At 44.9% G+C, this 24,499-nt stretch overlaps 1 protein-coding gene across 18 annotated transcripts in view; it reads left to right on the top strand.

The window, feature by feature from the left end:
* aopep (aminopeptidase O (putative)) overlaps positions 1–24,499 on the top strand; it is a 59,259-nt gene that overhangs the window by 9,653 nt on the left and 25,107 nt on the right. For 10 of the 18 annotated variants that reach the window (XM_078087365.1, XM_078087364.1, XM_078087360.1 and 7 more), the window contains 8 exons: positions 8,742–8,955; positions 10,306–10,412; positions 14,911–15,013; positions 15,166–15,273; positions 15,806–15,849; positions 18,137–18,197; positions 21,632–21,694; positions 22,700–22,786. In XM_078087365.1, the coding sequence (XP_077943491.1) occupies positions 8,742–8,955; positions 10,306–10,412; positions 14,911–15,013; positions 15,166–15,273; positions 15,806–15,849; positions 18,137–18,197; positions 21,632–21,694; positions 22,700–22,786 (787 nt within the window). Of the gene's footprint in view, positions 1–8,741; positions 8,956–10,305; positions 10,413–14,910; positions 15,014–15,165; positions 15,274–15,805; positions 15,850–18,136; positions 18,198–21,147; positions 21,203–21,565; positions 21,695–22,699; positions 22,787–24,499 lie in introns of those variants that run through there. The other 8 variants (XM_078087362.1, XM_078087361.1, XM_078087358.1 and 5 more) reach the window with 2 other exon arrangements.

The following is a 24,499-nucleotide window of genomic DNA, read 5'->3' as shown; positions in this document are numbered from 1 at the left end:
TATCCATCCGTCAACACGTGTCAGTGCGCTTTTATTACCAGCTTCCGTTCATTATCTCTGTTTTTTCCAGCAGAATAACACAAACATATTAAACAAACAGGCTTTCCTCAAAACATGTTTGTTGCCAAAATAGTTTTTATTCTCCAACTGTTCACATAATTTCCCCTGAAGTTACATTTAAAATCCTCATGTGTTTTTGCGTAAAGGATGAAACAACAACTCTCCCACCGGGTTTGGCTGCCTGAAAACATGGGGAGAAAAAATGCACAAGTAGTGAAACTTCTTGTTTCGTTTGCAGTGCAGCCAAACCAGGCAGCGGTATAACTGTCACCGGCCGAGGTCAGAGTTATGACTGGTGTGTACCTCTTGACCTCTCCAAGTGGCACTGGAGGGTTTGCAGGCTGACTCCAGTTGACTGCGTTGTGGTTTATGGGTTTGCAGGAAGTTACAGCGGCCATTTGTTCCTGTTGCGAGGAAGTAGAGAGCTGGTAACCCTGCAGGGTGACCCGTCCCACCTCTCCCCCCCTTCGTTGCCCTGGAGCTCTCGTACCACCTGAGCTCTTTCTCATGTTTAACAGGACCAGGCAGGTGTTTTTGCGTGTTTTTACCCATTAACCAGAAAATGTTCTTAATATTCCCATTTGCCAAAGCATAGCACAGGCTTTTTTTTAAGGATTTCATTAATGTTGGTAAGGAGGAAATTGTTGTTACATTACACCTTTTCCGCACGGTAAAGCAGTTGCATGGAGCTCATTTCAAAACATGAATTTAACTGCAGCCGACTCGTCCATCCACTAATAACAAGGCTTTGCAATGAGGCGCTTCCAGTATCGCGTTTAGAAATTAGTGTGACTGGCCGCTGATGGTTCCTTGGAAATGAGGAAATACAACTAAAAACCTTCATACTTCACAAAGTGGTCCCTAATAATGGGATTAATCATGCAAAACCAACAGCTTTTAAAGGATGTTCATTAAGGAAAGGTCATTAACTTTGAGGAAAGGCGCTACTGCTTGTTACCTCTTACGCAAATGAAATGAAAATAACACGCCACAAAATGCAAATTGAACAGATGAGACACTAATTTGAAGCTGCCCCAGTTTATAAAAGCAGCCTCACGCTTTCATCTTTTTGGCCGTTGTTTCCCTATCACTTTGTAACATCACTGAATTGGTCCTCTTGCCTCCTTTATGGACTCTTCTGTCCCCTTACTTTCTCTCCCAGTCCTCCCACTTGTCCTCCCCTCTTCCTTCTGATGTCCCTGTGGATTTCTTGCCTTTCTGCTCTCCCCTCCAGTTTAATCTATGAAGTAACCCTAGAAGTGTGCGACACAGACCCTCTCTTTCAGGAGGCAGGTTGGGCAGTTTCAGGGCGGGAAGGGAGGGCAGGATGTGGGGGGTCGTATTTTTTGGCACGGGAGACAGCTGTTAATCAAATAGTCAAGGATGAGGTGTTGCTTTCTTCCCACCTTTAGTGGATCTCCCTCTTTTCAGTGACCACACAAAAGAGCGTGGCGAGTTGAAAAGGCAGCTCTGCATGCCTGCACCTGGACAGAAGGGCGAGGGTCCTGTGAACACTTTTTAAATGATTGCTCAAAGTTGAGATGTTTCTCCTTCTCCTCTAGTGTACGCCTTGTTTCTCTGCTCCCCACTTGCTAAACGCACACAAGACCGCCCCAAACCTCACGCGCCGCTGCCCCTCTTCTAGCTTCCTCATCTCTTTTGCTCGGACCTTCCTTTGTGCTCCTAATAAAGATAGCAGGGGCCAGTTTAGCAAGTGTTTTCTTATTGAAGGAGCTTTCTAGTTATCTTGGGCCTCTCCTTCTCCTACTTTACAGGTGACATTTAGTTGTGAACATGACATTATTTCCTCAAAGGAATAGTCGGAAAATAATAGATATTCATTGTGCAAAAAAACCCCACAGTCACTTGTAAGGTTTTTCTCCATATACGCTTCCATTGTCATCAGTGGTTTGAACCGCCCTCAAATGGGAACCTGCTGGCAACAGCTGGCCAATAGTAGAACATCTAACAGTAAGGCATGACACACACTGTGCCATAACTCTGCTTTAAAGGCTTTGGCAAGACAGGCCTGTCACTGGAAACCCGTTCTCCTAACTAATGAATGAGTCCAGAGGACCCATTCCCTGGAGTGATGGATGGGTCCATTGTATGACGTAGGGGACGCTGCTGCTGCATGTGCATCCTGAGGCGTGTGTGATGGGCAAACCTGGGGGTTATTTAATTTGTCTGTGCAAAGCCAGACGGCTTAATGTCCGTGGGACCGCTGCGCTGAAGCGGCCAAAATGAGATATTTGAAACAAAGTGCTGTGAAACGCTCGGTGGTAATGCTTCCGATGTCTGGGTTTGCTCTTAGCCTTGGGGAGAGAGCTGTGTTCCAAGCTGCTCGGCCTTTGAAAAAGGCTGCTTTTAGCCACACCAGCAACTTGCCCGTGTGGATGGCAGCGTCGTTTGTCAGCCTCCCCGTCGGCTGGTCCATCCCCCTTTTTTTGTTCAGACTGAAGAAATCCTACGACTATGAAATGGATTGTTTTATTTATGGTCCAACATTTTTGCACAGACCGTGATGGACATTCAGGGAATAGATTGTAATAACTTTCCTCAGTCGTTGACCTTTCTTTAGCGCCTGCAGAAGGTAAAAGTTGTCCCCACAGTAGCCTCAAACCTCTGTATTAAATACAGCTAATTTCACTTTGATTTTGCCTCTATCCAGCTTTCTGTTCTATCAAACACTTCTTCCACAGCCCTGCAGTACTGAGCGGTCTCACATTACATCTCCTGTATTGTATCGTGCTCTCAAGCTAGATAAGAGAGACAAATTGTCTATTTATTACCACACAGGCAAGGAAAGGCTTTCAAATTATAATCCTGTGAAATCATTCGTCCTCTTTTTTTATGAGACGGAAGTGGAAGCGAGGGGATTGGTCTGAGTGCTGCATGATGACTGATGGGGTTTGCATGAGAATAGCTGCAGTGAAACAGGAATGTGGGTTACGGCATGTAAACATCACTTTGATACCTGCTTCAGGCTGATTGACAGGGGCTTGTTGTGGCCAAATGAACTTATATTGCACCGCATAAGCGCTCATATAAGGCCCAAATGCTGGGAAAGCCATGATTGAAAACTGAGACCAACACCACAGAACCAGCAGTATTTTATGAAAAGAGTTTGGGCAGTATCTTCAAACTTGATACACAAAAGTGTCTGTGCCGTTTGATATCTATGCTTCAGCATCCTGTGCTCAGAGACACACACACACTCACAAACTCTCAAAAACATTCCTCCGGCGTGACATCATTTTTTGGACTTGGCACTAAACATGGAATAAACTGCACTGTGGATTTTTTTACTGCTAAGAGCTCAGATAGTTCAAACATCTGCTATCTCTGCTGATACGGATACAAAGTAGATTTGCTGAGAGTCCCTGTTTGTGGGGATGTGTGTGTCTGTGCTGCTCTTTTATCAATGCACCTTATACAGTTAATGCATCTTTGTGTGTGTGTGTGTGGGGGGTGGAGTGTGTGTGTGTGGATGCAGGCATTCTTGACCTCATCAGGCTATGACCCATATGATCCCTTCAGTGTGATGCAAACTTGACATGCTTAGATGTATGCATGGATGAGCTTTCAAGATTAAGCACTTGAATCCAGCTAGAAAATACAATCTAACCTTGAAACCTGCCGTTTATCTGTTACACGCCGCCACTACAAAACCTCTTTTTCGACAGACTTTGAGCAGCTTGTTCTTGATGACCTCGGATATCTTTTCTGCTATTTATTTGCAGGCTGTGATGGGATGCAGTATGTGTGGGTGGGGCGGCTCTCTGGGGGCCCCCGGCCTGGCCCCTGTTCACATGATCAGGCCCTACATGGCGTGGCATTTGGCTTGGCCCTGTGGGGCCCCGTCTGGGAGCGGAGAGCTGATCTGCAGCCAGCATGGAATGCCAGACATTTGAAGTCAGACTTGTGAAGAAAAAAAGAAAAAAAGAACGGAGGCTGGTAGGAGTTTGGTCAAATAGGCCCCTGTGTCTAAAATAGCCCACAGAGGGTGAGGTAAAGGAGACAACTGACGTCTTCCCGTCAGTTGACATCAGGAAAGGCCGGTCCTCCAACCTTTGCTTGGATACAAAAGTAAAGAGAACAGGCAAAGCTGTTTGCTGAAGCATGGCGTTTGCTGTGTTTTTACCTTGGGTGGCTTCTGTCTGTCTCCTCACCTCATTGAACGTGTGATCCATAACTGCATCCCTGTGCAAAAGCATGCAAAAACAAGATGTGTGAAGCTTCACCAGCAATGCGTTAACAGCGTCTGTGTCGCTGGTTCTACGTTTCTTCAGCGCTCACACCGGGGAGTTGACACTGTACTTTGGGGAGGAGAAAAACTCATCACTGAGTGACAGACAAAATTATTCTCTCTCTTTCTCAATAAGTACAGTATCTAACAGATCAAATGTTTATTCACTTTCCAAATGCTTCTTTCTCTCATATTTAAAAAAAAAAGGCATCTCCTTTACTTGTTTTTCTCCGTCTGTCTGCCTCCCATTCACGCATACGTCGCACACTCGGCTCCCATCATCTTTCTCCTCGTCCCTGCGTCTCGTGGGGCTGGTTTACTGGTGTCTATGAGCTTAGCTGGGCTAGGGATGTCAATTATAGAACTATGATAGGGTCCCTGCTGCATTATGCATGGCAGTGTCCCGCTGGGGGGAAAAAATGGCCTACAGCCAGCAAGGATGGATGGAGGGATGAATAATGGATGCAGAGATGGAGGAACGAAACACTATTGCAATCTGTGTCACACCAAATTGAAGACTTGCCTTGACGTACAGCTCCGAAATTCAAGGCCAAGTCACCCTGGGTGACTCGTGAGTCGTGAGGTTGGCGTGTGAGAAAGCACAGGAGGGCTTTAATGAGCATTTAATTTTTTGCGATGATGCAGCATCACCATCAGGTCACCTGAGGTCCATGTCTGTGATACTAAATACAGACTGCCTCTCATTGTCAATAACTTTTGTTTGTCGCCTCCTGGATATGAATTCATTGCACCACGTTTTTACATATATAAAAGAGGGTTCCCATGCATGCACTTGTGTGTGAGTTTCTCAGCGTATTCATGTAGTTTTCTACGAGCCTTAAGACAAAAGAAATGATTTGACTGCAGAGATCCATTTCATTAATTAATTCAAGTAAGGAAGATAGTAAATACGTATTCCACCCAAAGGGCAAATGAATCCAAAACAGACGTGAGACAGGACAAAGTAACATGACTCTATATAGGCTCTCAGTTATTAATTTATTAATTAATTACACCAACAAATGTGCAGCCATTAAGAAGTTGTTAGAGTCCGAATCAAATGTCCGTTTTTTAATTTATAATGCAACATATCTTTGAATAAACTTTTATGACATTGCTATCTATTAAACGTACCGTCAAAGGGGGGATATTGAAAGTAGAAGGCAACTCTGGACTTCCTTCTCGTAGTGGGATGTCCCAAAATCTGTGACGATTTAATTTAATTACAATAAATCCCCTGATGAACAAAATAAACGCTACATTCTAATCCTGTACTACAAAACCCCTCAAACAATGTCCCCTTTGTGAGGGTGTTTGCAACAAGTGTAGAAGTTGTAGGACTATAATCTGACCACACAATTTGCGGGAGTTGCAGTATTATCACTTAATGCTTTTGATTGATTGTAATTGTTTGGTTTGATTCCCGTCTTCCGTGAATCATTTGCTTTTTAAGTCGCATTTGCACTTGCGAAACATACACAAATGAATGCCTGACACCTTTCTTTTTTTATGGAGGAAGCACAGAAACAGTTGCTTGTTAATCCGGGACGAACATTCAGCCCCTGAGATGTTTGCCTAATGTGGAGGTGCTACATATCTGTGCATGTGTTTTCAGGAGTCTCTTCATGCATGTTGTCCCTGACGGGTCCCTGATGTCAACTAATGTCGTTCTCTGTGTCAGTGAATGTGAAAGATGCTGTTGTTTATTCACCCCCACCGTGGTGGGATGACACTATTTATCACTGTAGTGATGGATTCCGCATCCCTCCAGAGGAGCATGTGCAAGCGCCGTCTCTGAAAGGCTGTCTTTGTGTTTCACACACACACACACACACACACACACACACACACGCAGGCATATAACGCACTGCTGGAGCTGACAACAAAGGCTTGCTTATCCAATTGTGGGGGAATAAGATTAGGCTACAAAGAAACTCATAAGGCTAATGTTAGCATCCCGTGCTCCAGCGAGAGCTTTTGTTTGTGTAATCAGGAAAAAAACACGGGATTAGGTTTGAGATGGTGTCTCGGAAATGATGCCCATAAAACCCTTTTGTATAATGTTGACATGTTCCTGAGTAACAAAGGCCAATAGCCTGCCTACTATCTGAGAAAACAATCCTCTGGGACGTGCAGAGCGTTTGTGTTGTTCAGATATACACTTTTGTTTTCCTTAAAAATAGCCTGACGGATCTGGACTGAATGTCTTAAATCACCGTTTTCGTTTATAATTGTCTTGTCACAATAATTCGATTATGTCATCTGCTTTTTTCTAAGATGCTAATCTTTCATTATAGAGAGCGGCTCATGTTAGTAGACTATCAATCTAATATGTGAGGGGATAATCGCTGCTGTGTCTACTTGGAGGTAAAACCGCTCTTTATTACTTTTTAGACGCAAACACTGTATTGTGTGCTTTTATTGGTGCACGATGTTCGAGTGTGTTTAACATATCAACGCCGCTTAAGGAAGCGGACTAGAACAAAGTGGAACAGAGCGGCAAAGGCGTCTCTCCCACCATGTAGGTGCATCTTTAACATATTTGACACAGTAGTAGGGTGACATGACCCTTTGAAAAACACTGCTCAGTCGGGACCTGCACTTTGCCGTAAATTCTCAGGTCGTTATCAGTCAATAGTGGCGCGGACACTTACGATCTAGAGAGCGCGAGGGGAACTCCAGACAATCCGGTGTTGTTTTATGGGCCAGGAGAGAGAGAGAGAGACCATTCATTGGCACCTCTGTGACCCCTCACCCATTCTTCTTGTGAAGAATGGCCTGCCTCTCCGGCACAGTCGGCCCTAAGCCCCTCAGGGCGCACGGGGCCCGTTGCATAAGACGCACGTAAAAAAAAGGGCTCCAGGACGTCGTCTCCAGCTGTGACCGTGGCTTTTTTTGGTCCTGCTCTTACCAGTTCTCTCTCGTGGGTGAAAATCACATGTCTTTTCATTCCTGTGCCTGGGAAGCTGATCGTCATTACCAGTTATTCAGACAGATATTCTGTAATATCACAAAGCAAATGGATGTAGTTCAACAAGATGGTTCAAAATGGCCAAATGTAACTGAGTTTCCTTTGAGCCATGAGCGCGGCAATGTTGGTGAGTGGTTTATTTAGTTTTGTGCTAATCAGCACATGCTAGAATACAAGAGAAAGAGGGTTTACATGGTGGACACTTGTTGGCATTTTCATTGTGAGAATATTGGCACAGTGGCGCCTTTAGACTTTCAAAGAGTCCCTAGCATGGCTGTAGACTTTGTGTAAGCCCTCACGTTTTTTTTTTTTAATATAGCTCTTGTGAACAAAAGCTGATGGAATCCCAAACGTTGAACTCTTCTTTTTATTTTAGAGTTCTCCGTTTGAAGAAAAACCTCCGTGTTGTAGAAAACCTTTTAGTACGCTATGATTTTACCAGCAAACTGTTCCCTAGATACTCATCTGAATGCTCTGTGTGGCCGCGCCAATTCCACTTCAACAGCTCAATGTCCTCTTCTGGCAACAATTGTGTGCAGTGAGAGGAACTTTCCAAACCCGTGTCATACCTAATAGTTCTTTGATTGAGGTGAAAAGTTGAAGGTAAAACCAAATTATTGGTCCGTTCAACAAGTTATCTAAAATGGAATCGAGGGAAAGCGTTTTCTATATGGAACTGTATTTACCATCTCGTATGTGTAACCGTTTTTTAGTGCCTCACAGCTTTTGGTATTTCCTCTTCAGCTTTTGTTCAGAGCTTCATAAACTCCTGTTATTTGCTAAAAAGCTGTTTTTAGCATGTGAACGTTGCAAACACCATTTATTATATCTGCACACCCTTCAGTATTTTATTTTAAAATAATTTTACATAATCTTAAATATTTCATAGCCACATGTCTGATTTCTTTGTAGGAAGAGGTCAAGGTAAATCTCAATTAGCTTAATTTGTCAATAAATTTGTCAGTTATTAAAATCAATTGTTTATCATTGTCTAAATATAGATAATTATATCAGTTTTAATATTAATTTAAAAATACAAATATATTTAAAGTGGCTGGCTTTAGTTTAATTTTTATTTTATTGTAAAAAATATATATATCATGACAACATGTATCTTCTTCAACCCTAAAATGTGAACTACTGACCTGAAGTCATCAAGAACATTTGATGAGTATAATAATAATGTAGAAGATGGTAAAAGGGATTCGTACCTGGGGCGCACAGTAAGCACATGTAATCATAGGTGGGGTTGATGTCTTTGGAGGATGGTCCAGTTTTCCCCTCTCCTGTATTTTCTAGTTTTTCTCTCACTTTCTCCTTGAACCATTTTTATTCTGCCATCCTCTTTTCTCTTCCCTTTCGTCCGTCACTCATTTCCTTTCTCTTTTCCTCCATTTTATATTTTATTTATGGCTCCATCTCCCTCGGTCAGTCTATATTTCTGTCATTTGTCTTCCACAGCCCCCACATAATATTCCTCTCCCAGAGTGTGCTTTGCGCTGGGACTTTTGGTCCCAGAGAGGACGCCCTGTCCCTGTGCGGGTCCAGGATCTGCCACGAGATCGCCCACTCCTGGTTCGGCCTGCTGATCGGAGCCAGAGATTGGACTGAAGAGTGGATCAGCGAGGGCTTCGCGACCTACCTGGAGGACATTATCTGGGCCCAAGCAAAACAAGTACAGTAAAGTCCGTCCCTGAAGGTTGCAGATTCCAGCAGCTATTTTATCAAAGGAACTTAATGGTCACTCAAGGACTAACCGATATTTCAAATAGCGACGAGAACAAACACCAGCTTGTGAAGTCCATTTTACCGTGGCCATCTTGACAATGTTTTCATTAAGTGAGCAACATTATCTTACTATAAATCTGTCAATGAAGAGAAAAGAACCGTAGGAATCGTTTATTCACACCAAGCATGTTTGGAGCAGTTGTCTCCAAACCATGTGACCACATGAAAACACTGAAAACTATTGGCCGTACGCGGTGCCGGTCCTCCTTAATGAAGAAGAGAACAATTTATTCTCGCATGGTAGTGGTTTCCTTCCTTTGGACTGGGCTTGCAGTGTTCGCACAAACACACCAAGGGGGAAATGTGATAATTAAGTGCCAACATTGAAACGACCAGAACCAACTGCGAGCCTGATATGAATAAAAAAACAAAACAATATATATGATATATTCATTTTGTTTTTCTTGACATTGTCTAAAGGTTCCTCTATTCTTCATGTATACTTATTATCTATCTGTTATGGTAAAATGTAACAACTCGGGAAAACATTTGCCAGATACCCAAATGTTACTGGTGTGGTTGGAATGCACGTCAAGCAGAGTTGTGATCGCATTACTGCAGTAAACCCATGTATTAGGCACACGAGGAGACGACTCATAAAAATACCAATCCAATGCCAACCCCCAAAACAAAAAGCACAAAGAAGATACTTAAAGGTCAGTGCTGTTGGCCAAACGGAACTAAAGAGTAAAGAGTTTACACCGTCAAACTTCCCATAGAGACAAAAACACTAGAGAAGCCGAGCCGCTCCAGAGTTGTGAAAAGGTTCTACTTAGACTCAGTTTGGAGATTGTGTCCTTATCATAATGTTGATTCAGGATAACAACAGAAAATTAAAGAGAAACTGCAGGAGAAAAGAATAAGGGTGAAGCATTGTATGAATCATTCGTTTAATTGCAGAGGTGACGAGATAATACAGATCTCTCCCACTTACTTTCCCACACTCTCTAGAGTTACACAAATGTTTTTCTTATGCCTGTGCTCTTTAACCACGTCCCTTTTTTTAATGTGTGCTTTGCTCCGACGGAAAAGATGAAAGCAGACTTGTTATTGCTGCCAAACTCGATAAGACACAGTGTCACAGGCAGCAGCAGGTCTGCTTGTATTTTCAGTGTGCTTTCCACTCCTTCTGTTCTAGCTGATGAAAATCACCTATTTTCTTTTACTTATCAGAATTCTTCACTCCACCAAGACCCTTTTCCTCACGTCATTGATAACTCTGTTTTTCTGCCTTCAGCTCTCGTTACAACAGACTGCAGATCAGTCTGACCTGAAGGCACTGCTGAGGTGCAGACGTCTCACTGATGAGTTGCAGAACTCCGAGGAGCAACTTCAAGTTCTCAGGTGAGTTTTTTTTTTCATTTTTTTTTTTCAAGTACGTCTGTTTTAAATACGATACTGTTCAGTTGCCACTGTAGAAGACACAGCTCCTAATAGAGAAACGGCACATCCAATAAGCATGCTTAAAGCAGAACACCGCACGATATGCACTAAATGCAGAAGGAATCGACCAACAGATGCTGACTGCTAATCGTCTTCCCCACTGAGAGGTTTAGCTACCCCCCCCCCCTAGTTCAACAAGTGCAAAGGACGCCACATCGACTAGTTAACTACTTACTGCTACTGTTTCAGTGGTTGAGATTCTCTCTTTCACACACCCTGAGAAGTTTTCTTTGTGTCTGCATGTGCAGACGCACACGTCAGGTACATGCATTCCAGCGGTACAGGTGCGGCAGGTGTGGCGAGTATATCGAGGTGTGCTGTCATGTCTTAGAAAAGCTTTGCACACAAGCATGGCGAGTACACACAACCGCACCAGCTCTCCACCTGACGACGTGGGGCCCACTCCCTTTTGGTTTTATCCCCGGTGAAAGCACGATGTCATCAGGGGATTACGGGTGTAAACCCCATCCGTGATTTAACTGTTTAAGGCTGGAAATGCACTGTGACTTGTTTTTTTTGGAGCTCTTCCTTTGAATATAAAAAGGCTTCACTGGGGATGACACTTGTAGCATATTGTCATTCACACTCGTAATAGGCCGTGCAAAAGCCTGGCAGCCAATCAATATGTTATAGATTTCGTGGCACGTCTCCTTGGCACCAACTTGTCGACTATGTCACTAATGTGTCGACTTCACACAATGAAACACTTACTCTTTCTACTTTGTTCTTTTCATAATCGTATGCTGGTAACCTCCAGTGTATGTTGTTGCACGATGAAGCTAGAATAGGTTACTTTGACTCTCGGGGGAAGATTCTGTGTTTGAGTGAAAGGGTTTAACATGCGCTTGAGATATGTGTCTGTCTGGCATTCTATCCGGGTGTTCCCTACGGAGGCAGACGCACGGGTGATTAGACCAGCATCAGGTTTCTCTACACCTGACAGGGTCAAGGAGGGAACACACAGGAAACATCTGAAAAATGCAAATAACACATTCCTGCGCCCATATGCACATACGTACATCCTCATACGCATGAATGGGCACATTTGTACGGGTTGTCTTACCTTGCAGTGTGGGGGAAATGACAGGAGCCCATAAGTGGCAAAAAAAGCATATAATTCCTAAAGCTACACACGGGAAAGCAATTGTTTGTCCCCACATCTCTTGAAGGAACTTTAGAGCATGTTGAGGCAGAAAGGAACGCTGCCTTCACGTTATCTTAATGACTGCGTGCTGTTTGTGAGTCGGCTGTTTTGCAATTTCAGAATTATTTCCCCAAAAAGTTTAATGGAAAATAACTATGTAATTTTAGACTAATTATATGGAAAATACAGTCGGGGTTCAATTATATCTAATTAGTTGCCGTGTAACTGAGAGTCTCAGAGCCCATCCCGTCAGCCAAAAATGCAAAAATGTGAAATGTGCCTTAGGGCAAGCATGCACTGAACCAAATATGAAGTATACAGTTGCCAATACGTGATGACTTATTGCTCAATATTTACTAGGATCCAAACGGAGCCGCCGCCTCAAGGCAGCTCATCTCAGTTCAAGCAGGGTCTCTGTCACATGTTCATCTCTGGCCAATGACTTTGACCCCAATCCAGTCAACGCTGTTAGCAATTGTTTATGATGTCCATGGACAGCTGTGTGTTCATTTAGATGTTTAGTATGTGCATATGATCAACATATCTTTAGTATAGATTTGTACTGTGTCAGCATAACTGTTAATTGTGATGAATTGTGATGGTTATTGCATCTCCTGGACATAAAACCTGGATAAAATCAGGTTTGTTGGAAGGTCAGATGTAACCTGAATCCTTGTTTTCACTGCTTGGTACGACTCTGTTTGACCCGACTTTCTTGTGGCACCAGGTGCTTTTCCTTAATGAGTGTAGCACCGGAGGTAGGCGGGATTCTCAGCCGATCGCCATGAAACTGCCCTGGTTTTTCCTTCAAGGACACTCGTTGGATCACTTAACGGCAACCAAAACAGAAGAACATTTTAGGGGACTGTACTTTTGGTACCATCCGCAACTTTTGCTCACATAAAAGCTAAGACTAATGTGCGACGAATTGAATTGAACTGAATTGGTGGAAGTGTGGCTTAGGGTCCTGATTTAATCCAAAGTTTGGAGGGGCCACGCTACTTTTTGATGTCGGCTACTGTGTCTGTTTGTCCAGTTCTCGATGTGGCTCCACCGCTTAACATTTCAGCTCTGGGAAAACATAATACGAGTAAACACACAGTGCACACAGAGAGAAATGTCAGAGCGGTACTGATGAAGGGAACGGGAGAGCAAAAGGATGTACAGAGTGATACGCTCAACACACACACATGAGAGCACACACACGAGGGCTGAATGGAAGATTGTGCTTTTGCAAGTTCAGTGGGTCACGCTGGACACCTGATCTAGCAGGGGCCCCAGTGGCCACTGTTTATCTGTCCATTTCAGATGAGTTCTATTTAGGGCAGCCTGGGCCAGACACCATTCTCCCCGCTGATTCACCGGGCTGCTGGGAGCTCTGCTCCACCTTATCCAGTTCCACAGTCGCCCTATTGTAATTTGTCTGGATATGGCTCACGGATCGTGTATGTGCGCGTACGTTTTACATCAAGTTCTGTCAGTAATGGCTCCTCATTTCCCCCCTGCTTTTTCCTTTCTCTCTCAGGCACACCCGTGTGTATGCATGTCCCTCCCACCACACACACACATTCACTCCACACATACACAGACAAACACCTAACCCCTCGCACACAGGGCCTACGAGCCAGATAAGAGCCCCGTTTATTCTGCAATACATTGAGCCATTGTGGGATTCTCCAAGGCAGCGAGCAGCGGCGACTCTTAAAGCTGTAGTAAATCATCTCAGACAAAGAAAGGTGGCAAAAGCCAGAGCTTTATACATCCAAACATGCCTGTTCTGGACAGCGGGAAGGGTGGAGTTCCTTTGTCTAGCACGGCAGCAATGGATCAACATCTTTCCTCGCAGCGCTGTGCCGCCAGTATCTGTGACACCGGAAAGCGGCACGTTTTCTTGTTCTGTCATTGTTTTTATTCTGTTGCCCCGGTGCCCCTCTCTCTCTCTCCCTGTACTTCTCTGCCTGACACACATTTAAACACACACACACACAATTTCCAAGGGATACCGCACGTCCTGCTGTCTCCAAAAAAAAGTAATTTCATCTTATCAGCAGCAACAGACCGACATGGGCTCTTCGGGGAGGAGAGTGGACAGAGAGCATGTTTTAAAAACGATACAAAAAAGGGGTGAGATATGTGGCCATGATACACTGAGAAAATGTAAAAGGGTCATTTTTCAACAACTAAGACGTGCTATTTTCGCAGGCAGGTTGCGTCTGAGTCTTACAAACAAATGTGACAGTTAATCCATATGACGCTGAGCATCACTACAAAGATGATTCCTAAATGGATTTTCCCAAATTAAATTTTTTTTCTCACATGTGAGACGAGTAGAATTCCGACATTTCAGGAAGTAGACGGTGTCCTCAGTCTACTGAGCAAACCAAACTCTCCTGTCTGCATTTTCTCCTCCTCCCGTTTTTGTCTTCCACCCTAATCTGTGTGTGTGTGTGTGTGTGTGTGTGTGTGTGTGTGTGTGTGTGTGTGTGTGTGTGTGTGTGTGTGTGTGTGTGTGTGTGTGTGTGTGTGTGTGTGTGTGTGTGTGTGTGTGTGTGTGTGTGTGTGTGTGTGTGTGTGTGTGTGTGTGCGCGTGCGCGCGCCCGGCCCCGTCATGGAGCGGCCCTGTGGAAAAGTGCTAGCCAGTGATGAAGGGTGTATTGATTTGCGGGCCAAGGCGCCTGGCGTATCGACTCTGCAGGAGGGTGATCCTTCAAGGCCTTCCTATTGGCACACTGAGTTAATCTGCTCAGACGGATCAATACCACCTAACTGAAACTATCATCGCAAAGCATCCCACGTCAGCGCGGACGATGTTTGCCTTTCATTGGTGTCATGTGTGTTTATGTAGGTTGAAGGGATGATTAGTATCTGTGTGACAGGGAAAAGCTGGAGCGCGCCTCTCCTGTGCCCGTGGACAGGGCGCTTTTTGTGGAAGTGTTATATGTCCGCTCAGTGAATCATGGGCAGTCAGAGCGCAGCGCCGTGAGGTCATATAAACAGTATAGCACGCTATTAGAAATCTGCAGCTTGATTTCCCGCCCTGCCTCCGGCAGACTACGGCAACTCGGCAACGTGTTTGCGATTGAGAGCACCAGCCATCCCGCTCTCTGCCCGTGTCGTTTTCTGTGCACCTTCCTGTTTATATTGTGGGTTTTGGATGTCTTCCCCCCCCCCCCCCCCCCCCGTCTGTGCCCATTTGCTAAGCTGTCTTATCTTTCTGTCTCATTTTGTTTACCTGCTCTGTTGGTCCTCCTGCAGACCGAACCTGGAGTGCACTTGTCAGGTCGGCGAGTCCGGCTCCTCCACTGTTAAACATGCCCTCAACCCGGACAAAACCTTCATGCAAGTCCACTACCTCAAGGTGGGATGAATGTTGGGATCCTGTTAGGTGGCGCCGTCTTTGTTGGATGTGCTTGCAAAAAGCATTTGTAATGACGATAGATGCAGCTGCAACGTTTCTCTGTATTGTCCTTGACGGATCATGCTCGGCCTCCTTTATTTGTCTTTGTCCAGGGTTACTTCCTCCTCAGGTTCTTGGCCAGTCAAGTGGGAGAGAAATATTTCATCGACTTCATCCGAGTGTTTGTGGAGAAATACCACGGGCAACTCATTTTATCTCAGGTGAGGCTGCAGTATAGGAAACATTAATTGAGTTGAATTTTGTTGTTTACTTGCAGCTACTCGAGCTAATAAAAAACTGAGCTCAGGTTTGAACTATTTAAACACGATCCCTCTCTGGGGCACAATGTTATTTCCATAAATTAATTGGGAGACTGATGTGAGCTTGATTGCCACTGTGTTGCAATAGTTTTTAAATTCTCACGGCAGCGTTTCGAGTTGATGGCCGCACGCTCAGACACATTATGTTTATTCTGCTGGGGCCACGAAGCTGAGTGATCGCACCTGGACGTCGCTGTGTTTGTATGTGTGTGTGTGATACGTGTGTGTGTGATACGTGACGTGCTCCACCTGGCTCCTGTTTCTCCAGTGGCAGGCTGCGTCTTCCCACTAAATAATGGATGTAACATAAACACTGTTTAACCTTTCACTCTAGACTTAAGATCAGCTATGCCTTTCTCTTTCTTTCTTTCTGTCTCTCGCACCTCTCTAAAATCCTTCTTTTCGGCGTGTCTTTTTGTTTCGTTTCTGACAGGATTTCCTGCAAATGCTGCTGGTTACATTTCCCAACATGGAGAGGTACGTAAGTGGCTATGAATAATGCTTTCAGTGTAATTCATGAATAATAAAAAATGTCTAGACCCATTCACATCACTTTGGCCTTTGCTCAAGTATCATTAGCCTGATGTCCAGTTCCAGACAAATTAAAGATTTGTTATTCATACATTTTCTGTTTAAATCTAGTATTACCATTTTTTTTTTTTAATCGACAGATGGAAATTGTCACTGAATTTGATGTCAAATATGTCTGCATGTTTTGATTTGGGCCTCTTCTTGGTCCTGCTGAAGAAACATTGTTGAGAAATCTGGTTAGAGAAGTCTCATCCACTCTCATATTAATTGAAGTGAATGAGGATAACTGCTCCTCCTGCTCTCCTCCTCTCTAATTTTCTCTCCCCCACTTTGCGCTTTCTTAATCATTCACTTCTCTATTTCCCTTGATTGCTTCATTAACCTCTTCTCCCGCCCGTCTCTCTCTTTCTCTTTCTGTCTTTCACTTTATTTTTCAATCCCCTTTTCACCCTTATTTACCTCAGTGCCCTTATGTTGTATTTTTGCCTTTTCTGTCATGTTGAGTGTTCCGCTGGACCAGCACAGATTGATTGAATTAAACCGGGGGAGTTGGGGACGGTCAATATTTGGATCCGATGCCTCTTTCAGTAAACAACCCGCTCAAAGGTTCAGGATAAGAATAGACACTCACTTGTGCAGGGTCGGGTATCCTGCCCATTCCCCGAATAAATGTGGAACTTTTATGGCGGCAAATCACTGTCAAAATTCGAAACCGCAAGTCAGGTCCGTCTCGTGGGAGCAAAAGTCTGTGAACTTCCTCGCTCGCTAGGCCAATCTGTTCTCGCGCTCGAAGGCGTTTTCTACGCGCTCGCTGTTGTTCTTTTTCACAGTAAGGGGGCGGGGCCAGTCGCCATGGTCTCTACATCTAATTGGTTACAAACCAATTAGCACTTATAGAAGCCAATGTCCGCACTAAAGAAAGGGGATAGAAAGTCAAAGTTATGAGATAAAACGTTGTCAAAACACAATCGACACCTCTCTGTAACCGTAGTTATAGCTACAACCATAATTTACCATCATTGCCGGCACATTCGGACCGATGCGTCCAGCTCGCAGAGATTAGCCTCGCGAAAAATGAAGGTCACGTTCCGCGAGCGAGCAAATATCTCGCGCGAGACAGACTTTTGCTCGCGGATGGTTGATTTACGCGCGCGCATCAACCTGATTTGCGCTCTCAAATTTTGACAGGGATTTGCCGCCATAATCTTTATTATTTTAAAAATGAATTCATTGATTTATGCTAAAAGGAACTACTATTTTCCAGGCATCGCCGTCGCTCTGTCTCATCTATCCCCACTAAGGATAATTCCCCAAAAAGATCAACTTAAATAAAACTGGTAGATACACGTCTTGTCTGCTCTCGTGCAACATAAAGCTTATTTCTATCCAGTCCTATTATGAAGAGTATTTGATAGGCCATGTGGCGTATTAACTGTATTAACCTTTTGTTGCTCTAGCTATGCTCACATAACACCGTGTAATCCCACCTCATGCTCTCTGACTGCTGATGCGTCAGATGACACCACGTGCCGAGTGCCGTAGCTCTTCTAGTACCCAGTTCAAAGTCCTCTGTGACGGGCCTGACGCACTACAAATCAAAGGCGAGGTGGTCTCCAATGAAGTGTTGAAGCAACCACCAATCATTTTTTTTTTAGTTCACCCTGTGAGTCGAAAGGCAAAAGACTTTCTCAAGAATAGACGTTGTACTGGACTATAGTCACTCCTCACCCTGTTGAATACTTGCTTAATGCTCGTTGAACACACCTTGCACAGTGCTTTGGGTGTGTGTGTGTGTGTGTGTGTGTGTGTGTGTGTGTGTGTGTGTGTGTGTGTGTGTGTGTGTGTGTGTGTGTGTCTTTGCACACATTTGACTTTGCAAACCAGTTTTGTCACCATTGGTTTTCTGTCCATGGAATATTCTTTTCACGTGCACAACGTCCACTTGAGCCTCTCCTGCGCCGCACTCACAGCGTAATGTGCACACACACGCTCTCTATAAATTCACACTTATAAACCCAACGCATTGTCTGTACACGCTTGTTAGCTTGTCCTCGGGTGGGGCAGCGGGTGTGCCCCTCTTTGTGTTTAAGGTGTTTCCCTAATTCTCATGTCCACCGTGTGCCCAACTATGTTTTTTTCCAGAGCCATGTACTCATAGGTTGTCTTGGGCAATAACAGTCATTGCTATAATAATAGGAATAATACTAATAACACTTGTGCCATTGTGTTCCAGAAAAGGCCTCACCCTCGGTGCTATTTATGCTGACTGGCTCGATCGACCGGGAATTCCAAAGGTATGACAAGTCTTTCTTTTGATATTTACTTTAATATAACAATGTCATATATTGCTTAAAGTCTATTATACATCTTCAGATAAAGCAAAACACTCACAGGTCTAATAATCAAGTTAAATGTTAAACGCTTAAGTCGATTAAGTCTCAAAGCAAACTTTTACACTTGAGTGTAATGTGTACAATTAAATATCACAATAATTGCATAATTAGAAAATAACTCCGTATCATTCAGTGCTATTGATTTTGGACCAATTATTAGTTTTGGTCAGTATGTTTCTTTTTATTTTCCGCTGAGCTCACAGCATCATCCGTTTATCTATAAAATAAGCATTTGCTCTAGTCATGTTCCTGCTACTTATTGTTTCTTTATCATATGAGGTAATGAGGTGTTCAAGTCAATCCTTTCATACTTGGCACATGCATGCACAGGGGGATATCTTTTATAGTGTGTGGTCCTGTGTGGATTTCTGGCTATAGAGAATAGTTTGTAGTTGTGGTTTGAACTTGCTGATTGCAAAGCTTTGTCTAAACTTTAATTACTCACTTACGTTATTTCCTGACTTACTAAAAGAGATCCAGACCAATCCCATATTGCTGCGGTAGGTTTTCCTCTTTGTCGATCCTTAAAGTGCATTGGGACTTCTGTTTTTAGTTTTCTTTTTCTTCTTCCGCTCCGTCTGTTCTTACTATTTAGCAGTTTACAGCCTTCTGCCTGTAGTCGCTATGAAAGCCACACTCCAAAAACCACACTGACTTCATCGTCAATGTAGTTTGGCTACATTTTGATGTAGGTGTATACGTTGCGTCCCAGTTTAAACCCGCTGAATGACAGGTCCTCTTTATATTCGGGGGGGGGACTCTGCTCTCAGCATTTGCTCTTTAAAGACAGGAGTGGCCTAACATTTGTCTCACTGTTTACCAGCCGTAAATAGCTGTGTAATGACGCTCTCATAATGGCAATTATGTCTCATATTAGAAGTAAGATCGCTTCCAGCAGATAAATACTACAAATTAAATGATGTGTGGCCACCAGCCAGCAGGCGTTTTGAAAATGGTAGACAATGATGATGATGATTGCGTATTTGTTGCTCAACGTGAGGAAAGTTTTTCAAATCGGCTTTGAAAATGATATGATGATGAACTGTAAGGCGTCACTGGCTGTTGAAAGCGCTGCGGTTCACTTTATCGCCGTCGCGTTGGATCGTTATCATCCCCGCTGTCTCCAGACTGTTACTGTATCTCGACGAGGTGAGCAGCGCTTCTCTGCCCGCTAATCGAGAAAGACCCCCGGTCACAAATAGTCGGCCTGCGAGGCTCCCACAATTAATCCACTTTAACGGCTTCTTCGATGCTCCCATCGCCATAGCAACTGATCTTAATCGCCACGGTGTGAATGTGCATTTTCGTGTTCCTGCACTCTGTGTCTGGGAATCTTCACCTTCTAGATTATGTGATGATGTAACCGGAGCCTTTCTGTGGGCCTCTGAGGGCGGGACGAACCGCGTAAAGGGACCACTGTTTTCTCACACCTGATTGGGTGACGGCTTGAGTGTTCTTGCAGAAGCTTTTCTTGTGTTTGATGTGCCAGTCACCAGCTAATAAGATCAGTCAGATCGATGGAAACCTTTTACTGAGTGCACCAAGTGCTCGTGCGTTATATATACGCGAGACACAAATGCATTTTTAAAGTCTCTCCCTCTCTCCTCTCGGCCTCCTGGCCAACGCTGGACAATGCTTGAATTGGAGAAAGGCAGGAAATGGTTTGGCCTAATAATAAACAATGACATTCACTGTAAGAGATGTGGAATGGGAAGGCCAGTGCCGACCTATTTTAGACCTCAGAGTTTAGTTGAGCAAGCATTCCCTTTGGGACGATGGATCTAGGCTGAGACTTTGTTGTAAATAAAGGGTACCCTTGATTCACCAGCTGATGCCTTCTGCCAAATCCTATGAATTACATGAGCGTTTTTATAGTTTTCTTTTTCTGCCTGGCTTATCAATCACATCTTTTTTTGTGGCATAATTGTATAATGTTTTAATATAGTTAACAACTTTAGACACTTTTAACGTTCTCCAGGCAGAAATACAATTTCACCTTGAAACAGGAAGCCCCCATTTCACACATTTGAATAGCATAGGTTATGCCTTAGATTTAGGTGCTTTTTTATTAGAAAAATTAATTAATAAATGAAGGTACTATTGAAAGGGTTACTTCTTTAGTATTAATACCAGTTCATTCCTTATGTTTTATTCACAGCTATATCTACATCTATTATATTTTGAAGAATAGCCTACATAATTACGAAGATGATGGGCCCACTTCTCATGCATGTTCACGAGCAAGAGGTGCAACACCCAATCTGATGTTGATTCCCTACACAGACGTTTTTGGTAGACAGAGAATGGTGGTGGGGATCGAGGCAGCAAAAGACCAATGTGCGGTATCCGGTTACACAATGGCAATTTACTGCTTCAGCACTCACTACATTTGACCCAGCACACAACACCTCCCCTTCTCCGTACCTCTGTGCGTCCAACAGCACCTCCCTCCCTCCTTGACTTTGACACACACCTTCATGCTATTTCTGCCAGAGTACCTGTATAATACTCCGAGGCGAGTACTCAGGCATGCTGTTATTGAGGGCTGTGTGTGGCTATGGTAACGCTGAGCGCAATGCATTGAATCGCTGCATGGGTGTGCGTGGGAACGTATGTGGAGTGTCTAGCCGAGATTGTGTAGCAATAATGCTGTCTCTCGTGTGTGTGTGTGTGTGTGTGTGTGTGTGTGTGTGTGTGTGTGTGTGTGTGTGAGACAAACCCCTTGCTTCCATTCAAACCCTGTCTCTCGTATGTGTGTCTCCCGACCGCGTCCTTTTTCTCCCCCCCCCCCCCCCACCCCAACAAACGCACACCCACCCACACACAACTCTCACCATCATCTCTCCGATAGGTGATTCACGTCACTCGAGCAGTGGCTCTGCTGAAAGCCTTGATAAGGTTAGAGAGTAAGTGCTCCGTGTTGCGCCTTCTTGCTGCTCTCGGTGCATGCGTGTGTGTGTTTGCACGCACGGCTCTTCAGATGCGTGTGTGTGTGTGTGTGTGTGTGTGTGTGTGTTTGTGTCGTCTGATCGGGGAGTGGACTGCGTGTGAGGAGGACTGAGGTGACCGTCCATCCTTAAATTGCTACTCTCCTCCTCCTCCTCTTCTTATTTTTCTTCTCCTCCAGTCCTCCTTCTTTCTCTCATCCTCCAGAGTCAATTTGCGAGTTTCCGTCAGAGGAACAAGTGATCAGGCTCCCTCCTCCTCCTCCTCCTCCTCCCACCCTCCCCTTCCTGCTCCTCTCTCTCTCTCCCCCTCTCTCTCGGCAGAGCATTCCACTCTGTCCCGATCACTTGCCCCCGGCTCACTGCCTCCCCTTCTTCTGTGTCGTTCAGTGGCTGTATGAAAGGAACGCCGTGTGGTCGGAGGCGAGGCTGGTGGAGGAAGTCAAAGCAGAGGTAAGCCTTCTCTCCCGTTCCCTCTCTTCTCTCTTTTCCACTCTCTTCTTCTGGTCTTCGGGGAGTGGCAGACAGCTCCGAGATTTGAAACGTTGCCCCTGATACGTCTCGATGAGATGGTCCTCCGATTGTTCCCTTTCCCTCCCCTCAGTTTTTTTCTCCGCTCTCTGTATGGTTTCACACGCTCTGTTTCACAATGTTTGATTCCATCTCTTATCTCCGCCTCTCTTCTGCTCCATCAACCTCGTTTTTTGCTCGCTCGCTGCCCGTATCAGGCTCTCCCTCCGTCTGCCTCTGAGTGAAGTGCGGCACACGGCGCTGTGCATCTGTTGCGTGTCATTCTGTGCTCTCTATCAGATTTCCCATTACGCTCCCATGTTGTCCTTAATCGCTTGTCCCCATTGTTCCCATTCATCTCTCTGTTAAACTGTAATAAATTGAAAAAGACAACATCCCTCAAATGTATTATAAAGACCTTGAAACACAAAGAATGACGGAGTGACTTTGCATCTTGGGAAATGACTCCACTTCATGTGCTGTTTAAGGGTTTGGAAACCTCAATCTGTAAACAAACTGTGGTATTTATTCTGAGCTAAAGTGAAGCGGAAGAGATAGAGTTTGGCCTTGATAGCGACTGGCTGTATAATGGAGACCTGTGCTGCTGTGGTGTACGGAGTCACCGCAACATACTTTCACTATTACCCCTTTGTCTCAGCCGGACGCTTGTGTGAGTGTGCGGAGGACAAGTGAGCGCTGAAAGGTTTAGTGTGTGTGTGTGTGTGTGTGTGTGTGTGTGTGTGTGTGTGTGGAAAAGTGAGTCTGAGCTCTTTTTATATTTACTCTCTGCTATCAACCTTTCTCTCATTGTTTCACCTTTCTGGTTTCTTCTCCCGTCGCCGTTTCTCCTCGTCCCCGTCGAATGTCCGTCTCATAAAACCTGCCACTTAGTTCGCTCTCCGCCTCAACTCCCTTTTCCCGCCTTCACCGGCATTCTCCCTCCCGCAGGTTGGAAAATGGATTCTCCTCAGTGGGAGTCCTCAGGGGAAGGGCAGAAAGCGGAAGAGGGCCGAGCCCAAGGTGAACTACAAAGAGGTAGGAGCCGCGTCTATCCACCTTCCTGCTGGTCTACGTTAACTCTGGGGAGTCTCTTCTGCCTTGCTGCCCATTTGGGGTTTTCTTCATTTGAATTACCTGTGAATCATCAAAGGTTTTTGTTTATCTGACAACATAGTTACCCCCCTTCCCCTCCCCCCCATTCTGTTTATGTCTTGTGTCTACGAGAACAGACTGCCCTGTACTTGCTTAAGTCTGTGTTTACCTGAAGTTATGTCACGCATACACTTAACCTTTTAAGAGCGTGCGTACGTGGCATCACCTCCAATGTTTCTGTGTGGCCGGTGTGTGTGTGTGTGTGTGTGTGTGTGTGTAGGACTGCGTCTGTGTTTGTCTGGCACCATTTAGCCTCGACGTTCTGGCTCTCCAGCCGGCCTTGAAGTCTTTGTTGCATCGCTCTTTCTCTCCCTCATTCTGTCATTTCAAACTGTTTCCTGCCCAATAAAACATACCCAAGAGATGGTTGTGCCCGTGTGTGTGTAGTGCCAATTAGTTCTCTCAAGGGACGGCTAATCCCCGCGCCCCCCTCCCTCATCCCCCGAGTAATTGACACACACACTTGCACACACGCCTGCATCATTAATGAGCGCACACTGATCTATAAGCCACTGAGGGGCCAGAAGTCATTAGCTAGCATTAGCTAGCAGCAAAGCAGCTTTTACATATCGCCATCAACATGCACAGTGATAGTAGAGTAAGGGAAGCATTTTAAAGGGCTCCATTTATTTAACTTTATGAATAAGTAAGGTAAGTGCCCCTGGGTATCTTCACATAATAAAAACAAATCATTACCAAGAGGATTGTACATATCCAGTGACTTTTTAGGAATTTACATTTTCCCCCGACACCCAGTTTGCGCCACAGCTTTCAGCAGATCTAATGTATATTTTATTCATGAGCAAAGGTGTACCTGTTTAACCTGCGCCTGCAGTCCAGGGACTATTTCGGAAATCCTTGAATTTCTGGATTAGATTCCCTACAATAACTGCTGCAATTTGGATCGCTCACAGCTTGAAATGAAATGCCTGCAGCCGGTGCAGCCGCCCTTTCAACCACCTGATACCTATCGTCTGGCATATTTACAACGTACACACTCATACACACAAATGCACTTACTTCTAAGGGGCAGCAAAGGGGGCCTCTTCCTGTGGGGGGGCACAGAGTGCTGAAATCAGCCTCATGAAAGAATAGCCAATTACTGTCCACTTGGTCATACACAATAGTGAGAAAGAGGAGGGAGGGACGGATGGACGGACGGATGAAGCAAGCTGGGGGGGGGGTGTAGGGGCCGGGTTGTGGGAGGTCAGTGTTTGAAGTTACACCATAAAAGCCATCCTGAAAGGAAACCCAAAGTGACCCCCCCCCCACCCCACACACCTCCCTTTCCATCCACCCGTCTCCCCCTGCGGCCGAGCCCTCACCTCTCTGCTCCCCTGCGTCTCCCCGCCTCCCCTTTGTTTCTGCGTACAGAGGTTGCCCCCCCCCCCCGGATGGGCCAGGTGTATTTTATATTTCTCCTTCATGTACTTCAAACGTCGCACAGCCCAATTTCCGCTCAATCCTCCTTTTCATCTACCCTCTCCACCCTTTCTCCTCCCTTCGTCTGCCAGCCTTTAAATCACGCAGCAGACCCCATCAGTACTGGAGGAGAGAATAATGGGTGTGTAAAACACAGGAGGACAGGGAGACGGG

The sequence above is a fragment of the Gasterosteus aculeatus genome, chromosome 13 (assembly GCF_964276395.1).
Source record: "Gasterosteus aculeatus chromosome 13, fGasAcu3.hap1.1, whole genome shotgun sequence".
Lineage (NCBI taxonomy): Eukaryota > Metazoa > Chordata > Actinopteri > Perciformes > Gasterosteidae > Gasterosteus > Gasterosteus aculeatus.
This window is presented reverse-complemented; position numbering and strand designations above follow the sequence as displayed.